The sequence below is a fragment of the Chrysemys picta genome, chromosome 2 (genome assembly GCF_011386835.1).
Source record: "Chrysemys picta bellii isolate R12L10 chromosome 2, ASM1138683v2, whole genome shotgun sequence".
Taxonomy (NCBI): Eukaryota; Metazoa; Chordata; order Testudines; family Emydidae; genus Chrysemys; species Chrysemys picta.
The window spans coordinates 5394757-5416885 of NC_088792.1; the positions used below are offsets into that span (position 1 = coordinate 5394757).

The window sequence follows — 22129 nt, forward strand, 5'->3', positions numbered from 1 at the left end:
TCAGTTTTCTTTCTCCTCATGTGCCCACGCATACTTCTCTGCAGATCGCATTTTTCTCAGCAGTGGTTGATTGCTCTTTAAGAAGGCATGAAAGTCTTTACAAGAAGTTTGTCTGAAGTTGTACTGTACAAGTAGAATTACTTTCAACGACTCAACATTCAAGTTGGTCCTTTCCTTTGTCCACTGGCTTTGCATCAGTGAAAAAATTCGCTCTACATTTGCATTGTGAGAAGGAATAGCAAAGAAAAACTGTGCAATCTTTAACAGTTCTGAATGACACTCAATGTTTTTGGATTTCTCAAAATATTTGGTCCACTTCTGGTGTGCTAGCAAATTACTGAACTCTTCATCACTGTTGCAACTTTCTGTAAACTTCTTCAGGTTGCTGAACTGATCAAAACACTTCACGTCATCAATTTGCATCCCCTTATCGGTCAGGTACTTGATACAAGGTTCCACATCACTCCAATTCGGTGTCTCACTCAGGGTAATCCACCTGAAACAAGAGAAGTCTTCAAGGGGTCTAAGCCACATCTCCAAATATTCTAAGCATCTGCTGTACATATTATTCACTTCAGCACAGAATTTGTCACACTCTTCATCAATTCCTTCCATGCGCTTTTGTGCCAGTAGTCCCTTAACTTTCAGGGACATAAAGTTGTGAGTCTTGCGTTCAAGAAGGATAGTCTGAACCGAGTTCAAACTGTTCAGCACTTCCACAACAGAATTGCTTTCCCTTTCGATTTCTTGGATGTAAGTTTGGAATACACTCATGAGTGAATGCATGTGCCAGAGGTAAATCTCACTTAATTCATACTCAAAAAATGTCTTAAGCACTATGGGTGGTTTGTCCTGTGACAGAAAGAATGACTTCAAGGCTGGAAACATCTGTATCAGCCTTGTAATGCCCGGAAATAATGACAGCCATCGTGTCTTGCTATGAGAAAGCAGCTTTCTGTATTCAACATCAACAAACTCACAGTACTCCTTCAGTCGCTCAGTTCGGACAGTGTAGATATGAAAGTACTGGTAAATTTTAAAAATAATGTTCTCAATGTCAATGTTCATTCTTTCTGCTGCATGGTGAACACAGTTGTTCAAAATGTGTGCTGGGCAACCCACACCAATTAATGTTCTCTTCTGCAACAACTTCTTTAAGTTTGCAAACACGTTCTTTCCATCTTCATCACGCCGGAGTCCTCCAAACATTGTATTGCAGTTGTCACCTGTAAATGCAATACACTTCTCGAACAAACCATTTTTTTCAAGCGTTTCTTTTACGTAATGAGCAATTGTGTCGGCAGTCTCATTAGGTGTGTTCTGGACCTCAATCAAACTTGACTGCAAACCGCCATTCTTCCAGTTGAAATACTGAATAATTACTGGAAATATTTTCACTGAACCGTGATTGCTTCCATCTGTAGCAACTCCACAGTAAGCTATGTCATTTTCTTCAAATGTTTTCAGAACAACATCAACAGAATGTGGTGCAAGCACGGAGATAACAATTGCTTCTGTCTTGGTTCTAGCACTTGAAAATTTCCGTGCCACTTCAGAATCAGGGAATGTCTTCTTCAACAAGACAGATGTGCAATCCATTGACTTAAAGCTATTATGATGCTTAACAGTGTGAAATGCAAACGCACCCTCTGCTGCAGTAACAGCATCCTCTGATTCGCTGCCTGGTTTTACAAAATAATCTGTCAATTTTGTTGATGAGCTCTCTCCTTGAACTGCTTTTTTGTGCTTGTCTGAGTCCACATGAGTTTGTAAATCATTAGCACCGTTATTTTTCAGAGAGATGTAAGTACCAGGTCTACATACCATGCACTCAGCTTCCCATTCATCTCTACCACTTCGAAAACATGGGAACTTTGTCTTTAGTTCTGCAGTGAATTTACACTTTCGTTTTGGCATTGTGTTTGCTCCTAGGACCAGGGGCAGCCAGGGTCTCCACGTGCTGGGCCCGCCACAAGGCAAGCTCAGTGGCTCCCATTGGCTGGGAAAAGCTCCAATGGGAGCTGTCGGAGCCAGCCCCTGCAAGTCCTGCCCCCACAGCTCTGATTGGGCAGGTATTTCGCAGTGATCCACCACACTGCTGTGTCTCATCACAAATGGGGAGCTGAGTGCCATACAGCACACCCCAGCCCCAGGAGCTCTGATCCACTTGCAGGCAAGGCAGCCCGATGCCCATCGCAGCCAGAGCTCTGATCCCTCTGCACACTCCTGCCTTTTTCACACTGCCCTCCCCTCCTCCCCCACCAGTTAGTGCTTTTTGGCGACTCCCCGGAGCAGCTCCCCCAGCGCTGCCCCCCACCTGTGCAATCAGCGGCGCATGGTACTCCCAGCTTTGCTGGCATCCCTGGCTTACCTTAGAGCAGGCTCTGGCGACTGCTGCTGCTCCCTGACTCTTCGGCTCTGTTTAAGAGCCAAGCTGCCCTAGTGCTACCGGCTTCAAGCACTTCTCCTACCTGGGCTCCAGCTGAGCTGCTCCTCCCAGCTCAGACTGTAAGAGCTGAGCTGCTGGCTTCGGGCAGCCCTCCCCTACCTCAGGACCCAGAGCTGGCTGGACACGTCCCTTCCCCGGCTCCAACTGAGCTGCTCGGCTCCGCCCCCTCAGACTTACAGAGCAGAGCTGCAGGAGCCAGCGTTACCGGCTTCAGGCAGCCTCCCCCCTGCCTCCGGACCCTGCACCGTGGGAGCAGCTCAGCTGGAGCCGGGTAGGAGAAGTGCCTGGCTGGGGGCTCGGGGTCCGGAGGCGGGGGGCGGGGGGGGCTGCCCGAAGCCAGTAGCGCTTGCTCGGGCAGCTTGGCTCTGTAAATCTGAGAGAGGAGGAGTGGAGCAGAGCCACAGGGGGAGAGGAAGTGCCGGCCATTTTCCCGGACATGTGTGGCTTTTCAGCAATTCCCCCCGGATGGGGGTTTGATTGCTGAAAAGCCGGACATGTCCGGGAAAAAGAGGACGTATGGTAACCCTAGCTAAAGTGTTCTGGACTCCAGGGAGGAACGATGCCGTGAGATGGATTGAGTGGGCGATGCAGAAGTCCCACAGGCGAATGGCCTCTTGGCATAGAATTGACGAACGTGCTCCTCCTTGCTTGTTGATGTAAAACATGGCCGTGGTGTTGTCGATGAGAACTAACACACAGTTGCCACGTAGGAGATTGAGAAATGCCTGGCACGCCAGGCGCACCGCCATCAGTTCCCGAACATTGATGTGCAGGGCTAGCTGAGGTGCAGTCCACAGGCCCTGGGTATGGTGTTCGTTGAGATGGGCGCCCCAACCCAGAGATGAAGCGTCTGTGACCAGGTGCAGAGAGGGTTGTGGGGCGTGAAACGGCATCCCCTCGCAAACCACATTGTGATCTAGCCACCAGGTGAGGGAGGTCAGGACCGAGTTCGGGACCGTGACCACCATGTTCAGGCTGTCCCGATGTGGGCGGTATATCGACGACACCCAGGTTTGGAGTGGGCGAAGCCGAAGTCTGGCATGCCTGGTTACGTACGTGCAGGAAGCCATGTGACCCAGCAGGGTGAGGCACGACCTCACAGTGGTAGTTGGGAAGGCCTTGAGCCCTTGAATGAGGCCCGTGATGGTACAAAAGCGGTTGTCTGGCAGGATGGCTTGTGCACGTCTGGAGTCTAGGACTGCGCCGATGAATTCTATTCTCTGGGTAGGTTCTAGAGTGGATTTGTCCTTGTTGAGTAGGATGCCCAACTCGTTGAATGTGTGCACTATTATGTGGATGTGAGCTCGAAATTGCTCTTTGGTGCGACCGCGTACCAGCCAGTCGTCTAGGTACGGGAACACCTGTATCCCTTGCCGACGAAGGTACGCTGCCACGACAGCCATACATTTCGTGAACACTCTTGGGGCCGAGGATAGGCCGAAGGGAAGGACTGCAAATTGATAGTGCACTTTGCTTACTACGAATCGCAGGAAGCGTCTGTGAGGCGGGTAAATTGCGATGTGAAAGTATGCGTCTTTCATGTCGAGGGCGGCGAACCAGTCTCCAGGATCGAGGGAAGGGATAATGGCCCCCAGAGAGACCATGCGGAACTTCAACTTTACTACGAATTTGTTGAGTCCGCGCAAGTCCAAGATGGGTCGCAGACCTCCTTTGGACTTGGGAATGAGGAAGTAACGGGAATAAAATCCCTTGCCCCTTAACTCTACTGGAACCTCCTCTATGGCCCCCATAGCAAGGAGCGTGGAAACCTCCTGTATAAGAAGTTGCTCGTGAGAAGGGTCCCTGAAGAGGGACGGGGAAGGGGGGTGGGGGGGGGATTGAAGAAAACTGGATAGCATATCCCCTCTCCACCGTGCGAAGGACCCAACGGTCCGAAGTTATAAGGGACCAAACACGGTGGAAGTGGGAGAGGCGATCCCGAAAGGAGGGGGCTGGATCCTGGGGGATGACTGGGGCGCCGTCCTCGACCGCACCTTCAAAAGTTCTGCCTGGGGCCTGCGGGTGGCCTTGGTGGCCCTTGGTTCTGACCGGGTTGAGGGCCGGTCCACCTTCGTCTACCACCTCGCCCACGCCTCCGGGCCGAGTCCTGTCTCTGACGAGGTGGGGGGGGGGTAGAAGCGCTGAGGCTGAGGCCTAAATGGCCTGCGCTGAGGACCCGCAACATGCATCCCCAGGGAGCGCATGATTGTCCTGGAGTCCTTGAGGCTCTGCAGGCAAGAGTCCGTCTTCTCCGAGAACAACCCCTGTCCTTCGAAGGGCAAATCCTGCAGGGTTTGTTGCAATTCCGGGGGCAAACCCGAAACTTGGAGCCAGGAGGTTCTTCGCATAGCGATGCCCGAAGCCAGGGTTCTCGCAGCCGAGTCCGCTATGTCCAAGGAGGCCTGTAAGGAGGTCCGAGCCACCTTCTTACCCTCCTCTACCAAGGCCCCAAACTCCTCCCTGGACTCTTGGGGAACCAATTCCTTGAACTTCCCCATAGAGTTCCAGGAGTTAAAGTTGTAGCGGCTCAGGAGCGCCTGCTGGTTAGCCACTCTAAGTTGCAGCCCTCCGGCTGAATAAACTTTACGGCCAAACAAATCGAGGCACTTAGCCTCCTTCGATTTGGGCGCTGCGGCCTGTTGACCTGTTGACCGTGCTCCCTTGCATTCACTGATGACACCACCAGTGAACACGGCTGGGGATGGGTATACAAGTACTCGTAGTCTTTGGAGGGGACAAAGTACTTTCTTTCCACCCCTCTCGCTGTGGGTGGGATAGAGGCAGGAGTTTGCCATATCGTATTTGCATTAGCCTGGATCGTGCGGATCAGGGGTAACGCCACTCTTGATGGGACATCCGCCGTGAGGATATTTACAATGGGGTCCTGCACCTCCACTATCTCCTCCGCCTGCAGGTCCATATTACGGGCCACCCTACGTAGGAGGTCCTGATGAGCCCGAAGATCTATTGGGGCTGGACCTGTGCACGACGTGCCCGCCACTGCCTCATCCGGAGAGGAAGAGGAAGATGCCTCCGGTGGTAAAGGATCCAAGGGAGGTTCCTGGTCTCCCTGCTCCTGGGCCGGAGCATCACCTGCCCTTGGGTCCAGGACGTCAGGTGGTGCGGACACGGAAGCCTCCATGCCCCCTGATAGTGGACTCTGGGGCCCTTCTGTCGGAGTGACCCGAGCGAGAGGTCGAAGTTATTGGAGCCCCTTGCGCCTGATGGTACGCCCACGGGGTCCAGAACGACCAGTGAGATGGGCCATGAGCAGGGTCCTCTGCTACCTCCTGCCAATGGCCTATGTCCTGCTCCTCGGCTTGCCCCTGAGGGGGGTATGCCGATCTCGATAAGTCCTCAGAGGAGCGAGACACTGATCTTGATGGCCATGGCGGTGCCGAGTGCGCCGAGACGAATCCCGCGGGATGCGGTGCCGCACGGTGCCGGTCCGGAGATGTTCTATCTCTACGCGGTGCCGGCGATCGGTGCCGGGATCGCGATCGGTGCCGATGACCTCGCCGGTGCCGGGAGTCGGATCTGGACCTCGACGATGACCTGGAGTAGGCCCGGTGCCGGGAGCGGCCTCTCGACGTCGAGCGTCGATCGTAGCGGTGCCGAGAACTACGTCTCGATGTTGATCGGTGCCGACGATCATAGCGGTGCCGAGACGTAGAGCGGTGCCGCGACGAAGATCTTGGCCGCGAGTACGACCGGTGCCGAGGTGATATCCGGCGCCGGGACTGCGAGCGGCGTGGGGACCTGCTTCGGGACCTGGACCGGTGCCGTGGTTCCAGCCCCTGCGATGGAGGGCGCATCAAGGCAGGTTTCCCCCTAGATTGGACCGGACGAGTCAACAGTGCCGGCGGTGCCGGTGGTTGGGGCGGTGCCGGCTCCGTGAGAGCGATCAAGTCTCTCGCCGTCGCGAAGGTCTCTGGGGTCGACGGGAGGCACTGTATCACCGCCGGTCTCGGTGGTGACCCTGTCTGCACCGGACTCAACGGCCTCGGAGCCGGAGTCGACGGTGCTGGAGGCACCTGTTTCCGGTGCTCCACAGGCGGACGCGGCTCTACCCCTGGCACTGGGGGAGCCGGCGTCTTCGGCACGGAGGTCCCCGTCTTATGGGCTTTTTTATGTCCCGGGGATAATGAACGGCGCCGAGGCACTTGCTGTGATTGCGGTGCCGACGAGGTCCGGTGCCGTGGAGGCTTGTCCGACGCCACTCGCGTGGTCGGAATGGTCGGTGCCGCCGGGGCACTGTGCACCCAGGTGCCAGGTGCCGGGGCCTGACGCGCTGATGGAGCGTCCGGGCTAAGTGCCGCCTCCATAAGGAGTTGCCGGAGCCGAAAGTCCCGCTCCTTCTTGGTCCTCGGTCTGAAGGCCTTACAGATCTTGCACTTATCTGTTTGATGGGACTCTCCCAGGCACTTCAGACACGAGTCGTGCGGGTCGCTCGTTGGCATAGGCTTAGCGCAGGAGGCGCACTGCTTGAAGCCGGGAGCCTTGGGCATGAGCCCAGCCACGTGGCCGGGGGAAAAAGGGGGAGACAACCCCCTTAATCCCCTTGAACTATATAACAACTATTAACAAGTGAAAAAACCAACTATTTAACTATAAACAACTAGAACTATAACTATAACTGTGAATGACTGAATAAGCTAGGGAGAGTGGAGAACAGCTACGCCGCGCTCCACAGTTCCAACGACCGTCAGGGGCGGTAAGAAGGAACTGAGGGGGCGCCGGGTCGGCTGGGGTATATATTCAGCGCCATGAAGGCGCCACTCTAGGGGGCTCCACAGCTGACCCGCCGGTGTTGCTAGGGTAGAAAATTTTCCGACGATCGTGCACGCGGCGCGCGCACACCTAATGGAATGGATATGAGCAAGCACTCGAAGAAGAATGTAATTTTTTTAAAAAAGGAACATACTCTGTTTTTTTTTTAATTGGCAGAAACTGATGCTAGTTCAAATTAAGTGCTTGCTCCTTGACAACCTCTGCAAATCCCTTTTGAAGAGACTCATATAATGTCAATGGTGATTAAATGTGTCAACTTCCTTTGGTCCAACTGAGCACTGTAACACAAAGTTCAAAAGCTTTCTTTCAGAAGTATCTGCCGATTATGATGACCTGTGGGTTCATAATGGCATCGGTTGGCTGAGCAGAGGGCAGGTACTAATAAGGCTGTGGGAAATTTGAGTTCATTTGGAAGAATATCTACATAAAATTCCAGGGAAAAAGGCAGAAGCGCTACACGCTTTTATGAGAGATGCAGCATGCATGAGCATCCCGGCCTTCCTTGTTGATTTGACAGGCCACTTAAAGCTACAGGGGTGAAATGTCAATGTAGTGGATCTCCACAGCAGTGTCACTTCATTTCAAAACAAACTGAGTCTCTTCAAAAGTGGATTAAATGCTAATAAGTGTCATGCAACCAGTGGAACACAGATTATGGGCCATAAAACAAACCTCTGTATGGTGCGGCCATTGGATGGGTAAGGGAGGATCTCACTCAAACCACTGGCATCCAGCTTTATTTACAGGTGAAACCCACACATTCCTTAATAATAGATGGAGACTTATACTTACTTCTGTTATTCTTAACTACCTCTGAACTGGCAAAGGTCCTTCTGTTCTGTCTAGAAATGGAGATGTTATCAGGGATGGTGTCTTCCCTCAGGAAGCTGTGAGAGCTGGTTCTGACGAGCAGCTGAGGCAACAGTGGTTGCCCTCCAGCGGCAGTTACAGAGCCGCTGCTGGCAAAGACTGCTGGCTTGGTTGCAATAGCAGCTGTTGTCAGGGCAACCTTAGGATTCTCTTGCTGCTGCTGCTTGAGGCTTCTTGCAGGCAGTGGCTCTTCAGAACCCCAAAGCAACCCCCACCCTAAGCCTCACAAGACTCCACCCAAAGCCTGGCGAAAACCCTTTTCATTTCAGATGGCTTCTTTTCTTCAGAGGAGTCTTGCAGCTTCTGTTGTTAGGCTGATAAAAATACACAGGTACTTTTCAGGGCACAAGGCAATATGCCACGTTTATTATGAGAACACAATTTGATTTATAACCAATAGCTAATACCTACATACACATACAGCCAATATTCTGCAGCTGCTGTATAGTTACCAGTCCTGGACGTAGCTTGAGTCCGTAGCTTGGGTTCGTAGCTCGTGGCGGCTAACTGGCCAGGAAAGCCGGGCACGAGGAAGAGCCGGGTCTCTGTCGGGCGCGCACCGCTGCCCTTCAATATTGTCAGCAGAACGTTAACCAAAATCTTCCACCTCACTCCTCCTTTTTATAGGCTTTAGTTTGAACAAGCGTCTATGGGTCTTGCTGTGTCACGCTGCCTCTGGGTACTGTGTGATGGATCACCCGTCAATTGCAGACGTGACTTTCAGCCTGGGACCTGACTTTGATCTTGTTTCAATTGCACCTTTGTTCTTTTCTTTTAGGGTGGACTCTTCTCACTTTGTCGGGGCTGTTGTCTGTATCTTCAGCCCTTGGTGTTTGCACTGCACTTTATCAGGACAGGCTGGGGCTGGAGGTTGATTCCATTCTCCATGCATCCCTCATTCAGACATCTGAACTAATTTAATAAGGTTACAGCCGGGTTTTGCAAAATGGAGTAAACATTTCAAAATGGAATTTTAGTTATAATATGAAGTCTTATTAAAACAAGTGTAATGAACAATTTACAATGTTGGGAGGTAAACAGGAGTTACAATGGTAAAACAAAAGGAGTACCTGTGGCACCTTAGAGACTAACACATTTATTTGAGCATAAGCTTTGGTAGGCTACAGCCCACTTCTTCGGATGCATAGACCCAACCAGCAAGGATCAGTGATCCAAGTGGCAATTGGACTGAAACTGCAAGAGCAGCCGGCCAAACAGCTACGGCTCTAACAAGCGGACGGTAATTGAACCGAACAGCTGCGGACTTTTTCAATAAGCGCGAAATGCGGGGACTTAATGAGCAGCTTTATTGCCATTTAGCCGGTTATTGCGATAACTGGTTTTATGAATGAACGCTGTTTCATTCCTAAAACTTTACTCATGATGTCATATTAATAAAGTCTTAATAGTATTAAATAAAAAAAAATCTCATTCTTCAGATTTACAGTTGTGTGCACCAGTCGTCCTCACTGCACATGTGCAAGTGAGTGACAACCAATCACACCCTCTGGCGGGAAATTCTAAAAAACAAAACAAAAAAACAGACACCCCCCCTTACACCTCCCAAACCCTGCAACCCGCTACTATAACACATTAAAGGTAACTTTTAAAAAACCCAACCCAAATCCACTTATTGTAAGCGGACTGGGCAACGTCCTCTTGCAGGTTTTGCAAGTGGACCAATATAATCAACCTGCAAGGACCTTCTGTTCTTTGATGTCCCAAGGGTCCCTTTACTATTTTGGTATGGCACTTGTTTATATATTGCTCCACATACTTGGCCACCATCCTGTCATCTGTAGCCTACTAAGACTTTTATCTATTCCTAAATGTCCATTATTAAGAACTAAGGCAGTGGTTTCCAACCTTTTTAAGCACAAGATCACTTGTTGAATTTAAGTGCAACCCAGGATCTACCTCAAAGAAAATGTAGAAATAACAGTTTGTTATATAAAGCTGAGGTCAATTGCTTAATACTGTATATATAATTATACGTTTCCTTACTTACTGAGTCTGTGTGACACTTGTGACTGCACATTATCTGTCAGTGTCTTGAAATTTGGGTTGTAATTTGAAATAGCTAGTCGGATGCAGTTCTGGTGGAATACTTGGGCTTGATCATCTTCTTTTGTGAGAACGCTGTCTCTCACAGATAGGTGGAACCAAAGTAAACTTTCACTTTTAGGACAATAGAAGGGGATACTTTTCTCGGTTTAGGAGCCCCCCCCCAAATTGCTGTCCCTTGATCTGGCTTTCAGCTCAGTGTCACTTTGCATAGTAATTATCTCCATATCAATTCCACTACTTTGTAAATCAAACACCTGATGGAATGTCGCAGCCAGTCCACCAATGTCTGCTGGAAGGAACGGATTTGAGATCACATGACGATTGGCTCCATCACGTCTAATTCTTGAAATCACCTATTGAGTTCCTCTGCTAATTTGGCCAGCTGTGCACAGAACTTTTCTGGGTGGAACCATTTTTCTTTGTCTTCAATTTTTTCTAGTATTTTCTCCAGACTCGGGAAGTGCTGCAGCATTTTATCCTTTAACTGAGAGGACCACAGACCCAGTTTCAAGTTGAGTGCATTCACCGCACTGATCATATGTCATCAGTCTCTTCCTTTCCCTGCAGTTTGCAGTTCAGCTTGTTCAATCTGGACGTTATGTCAGCAAGGAACCCGAAGTCTAGCAGCCATGCATTGTCTGACAGCTCATTGCACACTTCATTCCTTGATTTTAGAAAAGTGGTGATTTCGGGCATTGGATCCAAAAATCTTTGCAGGGCTTTCCCGCTGCTTAACCACCTCACATCTGCATGGAGGAGCAGCTCACCATAAGCAGCATCCACTTCAAGTAAAGTTTTAAACAGGTGGTGCCGGAGGGCTCTTGCTCAAATCAAGTTTCCAATTCTGACAATGATTTTCATTACATGTGAGACGTCCATAACTTTACTCGCTAGTGTTTGCTGGTGGATTATACAGTGGGAATTCACAAATGAAGGAAAATCTGGATCATTTCTACAAAATCCAACAAAGCCTGCATGTGCGCTAAGCATGGCGGGTGCACCATCCGTTGTGATCAAAACAAGTTTCTTGATTGGAATGATTTTCTCAAGCATGTACTTTTTGAATTCATTGTAGATATCTTCACCTCTTGTTTTCTCTTTAAGGGGCAAAATAGTCAGAAGGTCCTCTTTAGTTGTCGCATCCTTAAAAACCATTCAAACAAAAACAACTACCTAGGCTGTGTCAGTCATGTCGACCGATTCATCGAAGTGCAGTGAAAAGCATTCACAGTCACTCAAATCCTGCTGTAGTTGCTGAAAGACATCTTCAGACAAAGATTCCACCTGTCTTGCTACTGTGGAAGCACCAAGAGATATGTTCGAGATTACCGTCATTATTTCCTCTTTGTTTTTAAGGTCTTTAAATAAGGAGTCCGTTGCCACAGTCATTGCCTCTTTAAATACTTCTCCATCCGCAAATGATTTCTTGTGTTTGCCAGCAGATGGCAAACACGAAACGATGCTTCAGTAGAGGCCTTCTCTTTTGCTGCTGGTTTAGTAAAACATGACTGTTGAGCTTTCAAAACGGCCTTCAATTCATTAACTCTCTGTACAGAGCGTGCTATTCAAGCGGAAACTGTCCTTGAATTTGCTATGCCTTGTTTTGTGGTGCCTTTCTAAATTCCCCTTTTAACTTATTGATATACTTGTGTGACATAGAAGACATACACACTTACCTTTCACTGTTGCAAACAGAAATTCACTTTCCAATTCCGAAGGGAAGTTGTAGGTTTTCAGTTTCTTTTTAGATGGCCCGGGTTCGTCACTCATTGTCAACACTAGCTAGCTAGGCATGGTTTTTTATTATAAAAAGAGAATACTAGATACTAGCTACCACTGTAATCTATAGGAAACACTTCTGAGTGGTAGATATGCGCACCATGCACAATAAGCTTTTTTTCTCTCTTTTTTTTTTTTTTCCAATTCTGCACTTGCAACCAATAATAAGTGCCATTTTAAATGTAATTACGAAGCTGTTTCAAATGTATAACCTGTCACGTTGAGGGGGTCAACTCATCAGGCCTCGCTAGCAACATGATTGGTTTGAACGGGTCTGGTCTGATGCGCTCATGCATGCCACTTTATTTGATTTCTAACTTTAGCTTGAAAAAAAAAAAACAAGATGGGGGAGTGAAATCGACTGTCAGCGGCTCCACGATCGACCAGTCGGTGACCACTGCTCTACTGCAAGTGTCACACAATTTCTCTTTCATGCCCAATAACTCATAATGCAGAAACTGGTCCTTAAGTGCCACTGGATTCTAAAGACCCTACCTACGTACAACTGTTTGTCAGAAAGACATGTTCAATTCAGACTTCAGACCAAAATCCTGCCATGTGAGCTTCTCTAGCCAAATTGTGCAGATCTCACAATTATACAGTTTCATACCTTGAATGCAATTCTGACACTCCCAACATCAAATCACAAGAATTATGGTCAATGGAAAATAAAACACAGGGGGAAGATTCCAGGATTTTGACAAGTATATAACTTTTTGTCCTATCACAGTTTAAAGCTATTATCAAATTCAATTAAAAAAGACAAAATAGAAATATTCCAGTAGCCATTTTCTAAGAACAATCTCTGACCCACAGCTGGATTTCAATGCACTATTCCATAAGCATAACATCTGTTAAAAGTTTCAATAATGAATCTCTCTAAAAATCAGGCTTGCCAAAGAAAATCCTATACAAAGCACGTCGACTTTACTTATGTTACGTTTTTAAACATGTTTGATGGCTAACTGGCTGTGACATTCCCTTGGTGTTATCTGAATCGGTGATCTGCTAGGTCACTCCTATCCTTGACTCTGGGAGCCAGCCTTACCCTGCTCTGCTGTGAGAACGCCCACTCCTGGGTTGTTCATGCACAGCCTCTGGCATGTAAGCTGCTCCTTGGATTGTGCAACCGAATGACACTAGCCAATATCTCCGGTCCCAGACACAACCCAAGGAACCTCTGTCTTACAGTGTCCAGTTATGCCTGCTGGATGCTGCAAGCTTATATGAGTTCGTCAATTTAAGAAAGAAATTGATATGTCCCAGGCTTGTTATCCCAAGGGGAATCTCTGACATGCTTCAAACCAAACGCACTGCTTCAGGTAGAATAAACAAACAGATTTATTAACTATAAAGACAGATTTTAAATGATTATAAGTCAAAGCATAACAAGTCGGATTTGGTCAAATAAAATAAAAGCAAAACGTATTCTACTGATCTTAACACTTATAATGCCCTTACAAACGAAGATGCTTCTCACCACAGGCTGGCTGGTTGCCCTTCAGCCAGGCTCTCCTCTTTGATCAGTGCTTCAGTTGCTTGGTGGTGTCTGTAGATGGAGGTGGAAGAGAGAGAGGAAGAGCCTGGCAAACATGTCTCCCTTTTACCGTGTCCTTTCTTCCCTCTTGGCTTTGCCCCCCCTCTTCAGAGTCAGGTGAATATTACCTCATCACAGTCCCAAACTGACCAAGGGAAGGGGGGTGACTCACTCGAGTGTCCAACAGATCCTTTGTTGTTGCCTAGGCCAGTGTCCTTTGTTCCTGTGAGGCTGGGCTGGGTTTGTCCCATATGTGCCCCGATGAGGTGTGAACTGCCCCTCTGCTCCTGGAGAGTTTTTGCTAGGGCTTGCTTTAAGTCATGAGGACATTTTCAGCCTCATAATTATATATATGAAATTACAACCTATAACATTACTATAACATTACCATAACAACAATGCTCAGTACATCATGAGCCTTCCAAAGACACCGGACATGACAAACTTTGCATTAGATCCCACACAATCCTATTATAAGGATGAACATGGGGGTGTCGGGTGTTCCCACGAGATACAGAACGTCACACTGGGTCTTTATGAAGTCATGTTGTTTTGTTAAAATACTGTCTTACCTTGGTGTGCAAACTGGAAGAAATGTTTGTAACCCCCCTTTCCTCCCTGGGTTACTCGGGAGCAGGCAACACTCACCTTTTTCCTGGGCTCCTGATGATGTTGACATTAAAGAAGATCCTGAGTATCCCAGTGGTGCTGTTGGATAGGTGGGAATCCTCTAGTCACCCCTCTGCTGCGGTCCCTTTACTCCTAAAGGAATTTAAAATTGGAGGTGTCTCCACCTGGCTGGCCCCTGTACACACTCAATGGCCTGCCTTGGGAACCTCCAGGAAAAGACGGTTACTCACCGTTGTAACTGTTGTTCTTCGAGATGTGTTGCTCATATCCATTCCATTAGGTGTGTGCGCGCCGCGTGCACGATCGTCGGAAGATTTTCTACCCTAGCAACACCGGCGGGTCGGCTGTGGAGCCCCCTAGAGTGGCGCCTTCATGGCGCTGAATATATACCCCAGCCGACCCGGCGCCCCCTCAGTTCCTTCTTGCCGGCTACTCCGACAGTGGGGACGGGGGGCGGGTTTGGAATGGATATGAGCAACACATCTCGAAGAACAACAGTTACAACGGTGAGTAACCGTCTTTTCTTCTTCGAGTGCTTGCTCATATCCATTCCATTAGGTGACTCCCAAGCCCAACTTAGGTGGTGGGGTAGGAGTGAGACATTGCTGTGTGCAAAACCGCTGATCCGAAAGCAGCATCGTCTCTGGACTGCTGCACTAGCGCATAGTGAGCTGTAAATGTGTGGACTGATGACCAAACCGCTGCTCTACAAATGTCCTGGATCGGAACTTGCGCCAGGAAAGCCGTCGAGGAAGCTTGGGCCCTCGTGGAGTGAGCGGTGAGGTGCGGTGCTGAGACACCTGCCAGGTCATAGCAAGTCCGGATGCAAGTCGTAATCCAGGAGGATAGGCGTTGTGAGGAGACCGGTGAGCCTTTCATTCGGTCGGCCACTGCAACGAAGAGTTGCGTCGTCTTTCTAAAGTGCCTTGTGCGGTCAATATAGAAGGCCAGGGCCCTGCGTACGTCCAGAGAATGCAAACGTTGATCCTGGCGAGTAGCATGTGGTTTAGGATGAAAGACCGGGAGAAATATGTCCTGGTTGATATGAAATGGAGAGACCACCTTAGGGAGAAAGGCAGGATGTGGGCGAAGCTGCACTTTATCCTTATGAAAAACTGTGTAAGGGGGCTCAGATGTAAGCGCCCTGAGTTCAGAAACGCGCCTTGCTGAGGTGATGGCTACGAGGAAGGCTGTCTTCCAGGATAGGTACAGAAATGAACAGGTGGCCAGTGGCTCGAATGGAGGACCTGTGAGCTTGGAGAGAACCAGGTTGAGGTCCCACGTCGGAACGGGCTGACGTTGTTGTGGGTACATCCGGTCTAAGCCCTTGAGGAATCTAACGACCATCGGGTTAGAGAATACCGAGGGCGTGAGTTCCCCTGGGTGAAAAGCCGATATAGCGGCCAGATGAACTCTAATTGAAGATATCGCCAACCCTTGCTGTTTTAGGGAGAGGAGATATTCCAATATGAGAGGAATAGGTGCCTGTAATGGGGACGTGGCTCTTTGTTCGCACCAACAGGAGAACCGCTTCCACTTGGCCAAGTATGTGGTCCGTGTTGAGGGCTTCCTACTGCTCAGCAGAATCTGTTGGACAGAGTGCGAGCACTGCTGCTCTGCCTGGGTGAACCATGGAGCAGCCACGCCGTGAGGTGGAGTGATTGCAGGTCGGGGTGACGCAGCCGGCCGTGGTCCTGAGAGATGAGATCCGGACATAAGGGAAGCGGGATCGGTGTCTGAACCGAGAGCTCCAACAGCGTGGTGTACCAATGTTGTCTCGGCCACGCTGGGGCGATCAGAATCACCTGTGCCTGGTCTCTGCGCAATTTGAGCAGTACCTTGTGGACCAGAGGAAACGGAGGGAAGGCATAAAACAGGTGGTCTTTCCAGGGAAGGAGAAACGCATCCGAGAGGGAGCCCGGAGCTCGACCTTGTAGGGAGCAGAATACGTGGCACTTCCTGTTGTCTCGAGATGCAAACAGGTCTATCTGGGGAAACCCCCACTTCTGGAAGACGGAATGTATGATGTCCGGACGGATAGACCACTCGTGCGTTTGAAAGGACCTGCTGAGTCGGTCCGCTAAAGTGTTCTGGACTCCAGGGAGGAACGATGCCGTGAGATGGATTGAGTGGGCGATGCAGAAGTCCCACAGACGAATGGCCTCTTGGCATAGAATTGACGAACGTGCTCCTCCTTGCTTGTTGATGTAAAACATGGCCGTGGTGTTGTCGATGAGAACTAACACACAGCGGCCACGTAGGAGATTGAGAAATGCCTGGCACGCCAGGCGCACCGCCATCAGTTCCCGAACATTGATGTGCAGGGCTAGCTGGGGTGCAGTCCACCGGCCCTGGGTATGGTGCTCGTTGAGATGGGCACCCCAACCCAGAGATGAAGCGTCTGTGACCAGGTGCAGAGAGGGTTGTGGGGCGTGAAACGGCATCCCCTCGCAAACCACATTGTGATCTAGCCACCATGTGAGGGAGGTCAGGACCGAGTTCGGGACCGTGACCACCATGTTCAGGCTGTCCCGATGTGGGCGGTATATCGATGACACCCAGGTCTGGAGTGGGCGAAGCCGAAGTCTGGCATGCCTGGTTATGTACGTGCAGGAAGCCATGTGACCCAGCAGGGTAAGGCACGACCTCACCGTGGTAGTTGGGAAGGCCTTGAGTCCTTGAATGAGGCTCGTGATGGTGCAAAAGCGGTTGTCTGGCAGGATGGCTTGTGCACGTCTGGAGTCTAGAACTGCACCGATGAATTCTATTCTCTGGGTAGGTTCTAGAGTAGATTTGTCCTTGTTGAGAAGGATGCCCAACTCGTTGAATGTGTGCACTATTATGTGGACGTGAGCTCGAACTTGCTCTTTGGTGCGACCGCGTACTAGCCAGTCGTCTAGGTACGGGAACACCTGTATCCCTTGCCGACGAAGGTACGCTGCCACGACAGCCATACATTTCGTGAACACCCTTGGGGCCGAGGATAGGCCGAAGGGAAGGACTGCAAATTGGTAGTGCACCTTGTTTACCACGAACCGCAGGAAGCGTCTGTGAGGCGGGTAAATTGCGATGTGAAAGTATGCATCTTTCATGTCGAGGGCGGCGAACCAGTCTCCAGGATCGAGGGAAGGGATAATGGCCCCCAGAGAGACCATGCGGAACTTCAACTTTACTACGAATTTGTTGAGTCCGCGCAAGTCCAAGATGGGTCGCAGACCTCCTTTGGACTTGGAAATGAGGAAGTAACGGGAATAGAATCCCCTGCCCCTTAACTCCACTGGAACCTCCTCTATGGCCCCCATAGCAAGGAGCGTGGAAACTTCCTGTATAAGAAGTTGCTCGTGAGAAGGGTCCCTGAAGAGGGACGGGGAAGGGGGGGAGGAGGGGGGGATTGAAGAAAACTGGATAGCATATCCCCTGTCCACCGTGCGAAGAACCCAACGGTCCGAGGTTATAAGGGACCAGGAACGGTGGAAATGGGAAAGGCGATCCCGAAAGGAGGGGGCTGGATCCTGGGGGATGACTGGGGCGCCGTCCTCGACCGCACCTTCAAAAGTTCTGCCTGGGGCCTGAAGGTGGTCTAGGTGGCCCCTGGTTCTGACCGGGTTGAGGGCCGGTCCACCTTCGTCTACCACCTCGCCCTCGCCTCCGGGCCGAGTCCTGTCTCTGACGAGGTGGGGGGGGGGTAGAAGCGCTGAGGCTGCGGCCTAAATGGCCTGCGCTGAGTGCCCACAACATGCATCCCCAGGGAACGCATGATTGTCCTGGAGTCCTTGAGGCTCTGTAGACGAGAGTCCGTCTTTTCTGAAAACAACCCTTGTCCTTCGAAGGGTAGATCCTGCAGGGTTTGCTGCAGTTCCTGAGGCAGACCCGAAACCTGGAGCCAGGAGATCCTCCGCATAGCGATACCTGAGGCCAGGGTTCTCGCAGCAGAGTCCGCTATGTCTAAGGAGGCCTGTAAGGAGGTCCGAGCCACCTTCTTACCCTCCTCTACCAGGGCTCCAAACTCCTCCCTGGACTCTTGGGGAACCAACTCCTTAAACTTCCCCATAGAGTTCCAGGAGTTAAAGTCAAAGCGGCTCAAGAGCGCCTGCTGGTTAGCCGCTCTAAGTTGGAGCCCTCCGGCTGAGTAAACTTTACGTCCGAACAAATCGAGGCGCTTAGCCTCCTTTGATTTGGGCGCTGCGGCCTGCTGACCGTGGCGCTCCCTTGCGTTCACTGATGCCACCACCAGTGAACACGGTTGGGGGTGGGTATACAAGTACCCGTAGTCTTTGGACGGAACAAAGTATTTCCTTTCCACCCCTCTCGCTGTGGGTGGGATAGAGGCAGGAGTCTGCCATATCGTAGTTGCATTGGCTTGTATCGTGCGGATCAGGGGTAACGCCACCCTCGATGGGGCATCCGCTCCGAGGATATTCACGATGGGATCGTGCACCTCTACTATCTCCTCCGCCTGCAGGTCCATATTACGGGCCATCCTACGCAGGAGATCCTGGTGAGCCCGAAGATCTATTGGAGGTGGACCTGTGCACGATGTGCCCGCCACTGCCTCATCCGGAGAGGAAGAGGAAGATGCCTCCGGTGGTACAGGATCCAAGGGAGGGTCCTGGTCTCCCTGCTCCTGGGCCGGAGCATCACCTGCGCTTGGGTCCAGGGCGTCAGGTGGTGCGGACACGGAAGCCTCCATGCCCCCTGGCGGAGGCCGAGAGATGGTGGACTCCGGGGCCCTTCTAGCGGAGTGACCCGAGCGGGAGGTCGAAGCTATTGGAGCCCCTTGCGCCTGATGGTACGCCCACGGGGTCCAAAACGACCAGTGAGATGGGCCATGAGAATGGTCCTCTGTTATCTCCTGCCAATGGCCCAAGTCCTGTTCCTCGGCTTGCCCCTGAGGGTGGTATGCCGATCTCGATAGGTCCTCCGAGGAGCGAGACACTGATCGCGATGGCCATGGCGGTGCCGAGAGCGTCGAGACGATTCCCGTGGGCTGCGGTGCCGCACGGTGCCGGTCCGGAGATGATCTATCTCTACGCGGTGCCGGCGAACGGTGCCGGGACCGCGATCGGTGCCGATGACCTCGTCGGTGCCGGGAGTCGGATCTGGACCTCGACGAGGACCTGGAGTATGCCCGGTGCCGGGAGCGGCCTCTCGACGTCGAGCGTCGGCCGTAGCGGTGCCGAGAACTACGTCTCGACGTTGATCGGTGCCGACGATCATAGCGGTGCCGAGACGTAGAGCGGTGCCGCGACGAAGATCTTGGCCGCGAGTACGACCGGTGCCGAGGTGATATTCGGCGCCGGGACTGCGAGCGGCGTGGGGACCTGCTTCGGGACCTGGACCGGTGCCGAGGTTCCAGCCCTTGCGATGGAGGGCGCATCAAGGCAGGTTTCCCCCTCGACTGGACCGGGCGAGTCAACGGTGCTGTCGGTGCCGGTGGTTGAGGCGGTGCCGGCTCCGTGAGAGCTATTAAGTCTCTCGCCGCCGCGAAGGTCTCTGGAGTCGACGGGAGGCACTGTATCACCGCCGGCCTCGGTGGAGACTCTATCTGCACCGGACTCAACGGCCTCGGTGCCGGAGTCGACGGTGCTGGAGGCACCTGTTTCCGGTGCTCCACCGGCGGACGCGGCTCTACCCCCGGCACTGGGGGAGCCGGCGTCTTCGGCACGGAGGTCCCCGTCTTATGGGCTTTTTTATGCCCTGGGGATAATGACCGGCGCCGAGGCACTTGCTGTGCTTGCGGTGCCGACGAAGTCCGGTGCCGGGGAGGCTTGTCCGACGCCACTCGCGTGGTCGGCATGGCCGGTGCCGCCGGGGCACTGCGCACCGAGGCGCTAGGTGCCGGGGCCTGGCTTGTAGATGGAGCGTCCGGACTAAGTGCCGCCTCCATCAGGAGTTGCCGGAGCCGAAAGTCCCGCTCCTTCTTGGTCCTTGGTCTGAAGGCCTTACAGATCTTACACTTATCTGTTTGATGGGACTCTCCCAGGCACTTCAGACAGGAGTCGTGCGGGTCGCTCGTGGGCATAGGCTTAGCGCAGGAGGCGCACTGCTTGAAGCCGGGAGCGTTGGGCATGAGCCCGGCCCCACGGCCGGGGGAGAAAGGGGGAGACGACCCCCTTAATCCCCTGAACTACTATAACAACTAGAACAACTTTTAAAAACTCTTTAACTATAAACACTAGAACTATAACTATAACTATAACTGCGAATAACTAACTAAGCTAGGGAGAGTGGAGAACAGCTATGCCGCGCTCCACAGTTCCAACGACCGTCAGGGGCGGTAAGAAGGAACTGAGGGGGCGCCGGGTCGGCTGGGGTATATATTCAGCGCCATGAAGGCGCCACTCTAGGGGGCTCCACAGCCGACCCGCCGGTGTTGCTAGGGTAGAAAATCTTCCGACGATCGTGCACGCGGCGCGCACACACCTAATGGAATGGATATGAGCAAGCACTCGAAGAAGAATAAAGCTATTCTAATAATAATAATATAATCTGTGGCAGGGGTGTAACTAAAAAATACCAATTATAAATAATATACATCCAATATACTTACGTTAGAATTAACACACCTTTACTTAACAACTTAAAAAATCAGGGTATAACCATCTAAGATTGTGTCACTGCTCATTTAAATCCACAGGGGTCAATTGAATAAAATCAATTAACAAATATGATATACAGGAATAAATGGAACTTATCTAACTGGCATTTACACGGCCACCATTCGCCCCACCCCAGAGTGTGCACTCCTCTGGATTGCAGCGTCCTAGGCACTTGCGTGGGTGCGCTGGAAGATCTGCAACTGGAGACAGCGCTCTGTTGGTTCTGTGTATCAGTCCGGCCAAGGCAACAAGCTGCACAACCCCGCTGACGACTGGAGCCGGCTCCACCAAATGTCAGCAGCTCTGGGATCCTGGTTCGGTGGGAAGATCACCTGCCTCTCCTCAGACTCAGTCTCTCTGCTGTGCCCCTTCCATTATGTAAGCAGGGGAATGGTCCCGCTATTGTGGGGAACTTTCCTGGCTTCTGCACTACCCCGGTGAAATGGGCTAGTGGAAGGATCTGAGTCCTCGCTCCCACTTCCTTTACCCAGAGGCCTCCCTGCCCTCGAGGACTCCCCTTGCACTCTCCTGTCTGGCAGAGTCCTCGTAAACCCCGACAAGGCTGGGCCCAGGATTCCTGGGGGGCTCGACCCCCAACCCTGCTGTGGTTACCTAGGTCAGGGGCTAGGGTGTCCCCACTCCGGGGTACTCTCTGCACTGGATGCTTTCCTGACTCACTGATCATTACATACGATTTAAAGCAATACAGTTTATTTAATTAACAATTAGTTTAAAAAGGAATAAGGAAAAATGGGAAAGGTTGAAGGAAACACGTCACCCCGCTCTGTGGCAGGGAACATCACAAACAGTGTCTCTGGAACGTCAGGGCAGTTCAGTCTGTTCTTGTAAATACCAGGCCTCTTCTCAGACCCTGGCCGTGCTGCAGAGACGCTGCGGGTCGGACACTTGCTCTGGCGGTGGCCACACGCTCTCAGGCTGTAGGTGGCAGGACCCTTCTTCCCAGCGTCGCCCCTGCCCGGTCGGGGTTATGATCCCCCCTCCAAGTCTGGCCTGCAGAGCCTCTTGGCTGAGGTGTCTCCCTGCGCTGGGCCCTCTGCCCAGGGTCCCCCTCCTCTCCCGAGCTGCTCACCGCACCCGGCTCCGGACGGCTCCAGCCCGGCTGCTGCTGCTGCTCTGCCTCCAGCTCCCTGGGCTGCTTGTCTGGCCCCCCTGGCTCTGGTTGCTGCAGCTCTGCCCCCAGGACAGCTCTGCTCTCTCTGGGCCGTGCTCTGGCTTTGGGGCTGCAGCTCTGCTCCCAGCAGCTCAGCTCGGGCCCCTGCTCTCTCCTTAGCTCGGCCCCACTCTGTCTGACCCAGGCCATTCCAGCTCACACCAGGACAGGACCCCCCTGGCCTCCTGACTCCCTGATTAGCTGCCCGCCCTGTCAATCAGGCTGACTTGGAGCAT

The 22129-nt window shown here is 51.8% G+C and overlaps 2 protein-coding genes across 2 annotated transcripts in view; both read right to left on the reverse strand.

Moving 5' to 3' along the window:
- The window catches only part of LOC122172922 (serine/arginine repetitive matrix protein 2-like), a 22484-nt gene continuing 355 nt past the window's right edge, over positions 1–22129 (reverse strand). Inside the window, exons 2-4 of the mRNA XM_065582387.1 lie at positions 14142–14255; positions 5609–13505; positions 1–496 (exon numbers count right to left, since the gene is read on the reverse strand). Of these exons, the coding sequence (XP_065438459.1) occupies positions 1–496; positions 5609–6957 (1845 nt within the window). The 5' untranslated portion in view covers positions 6958–13505; positions 14142–14255. The remainder of the gene's footprint in view (positions 497–5608; positions 13506–14141; positions 14256–22129) is intronic.
- LOC135981904 (serine/arginine repetitive matrix protein 2-like) overlaps positions 17741–22129 on the reverse strand; it is a 16232-nt gene continuing 11843 nt past the window's right edge. Inside the window, exons 2-3 of the mRNA XM_065586718.1 lie at positions 20312–20588; positions 17741–20236 (exon numbers count right to left, since the gene is read on the reverse strand). Coding sequence (XP_065442790.1) covers positions 17752–20193 — 2442 coding nt within the window. The 5' untranslated portion in view covers positions 20194–20236; positions 20312–20588 and the 3' untranslated portion in view covers positions 17741–17751. The remainder of the gene's footprint in view (positions 20237–20311; positions 20589–22129) is intronic.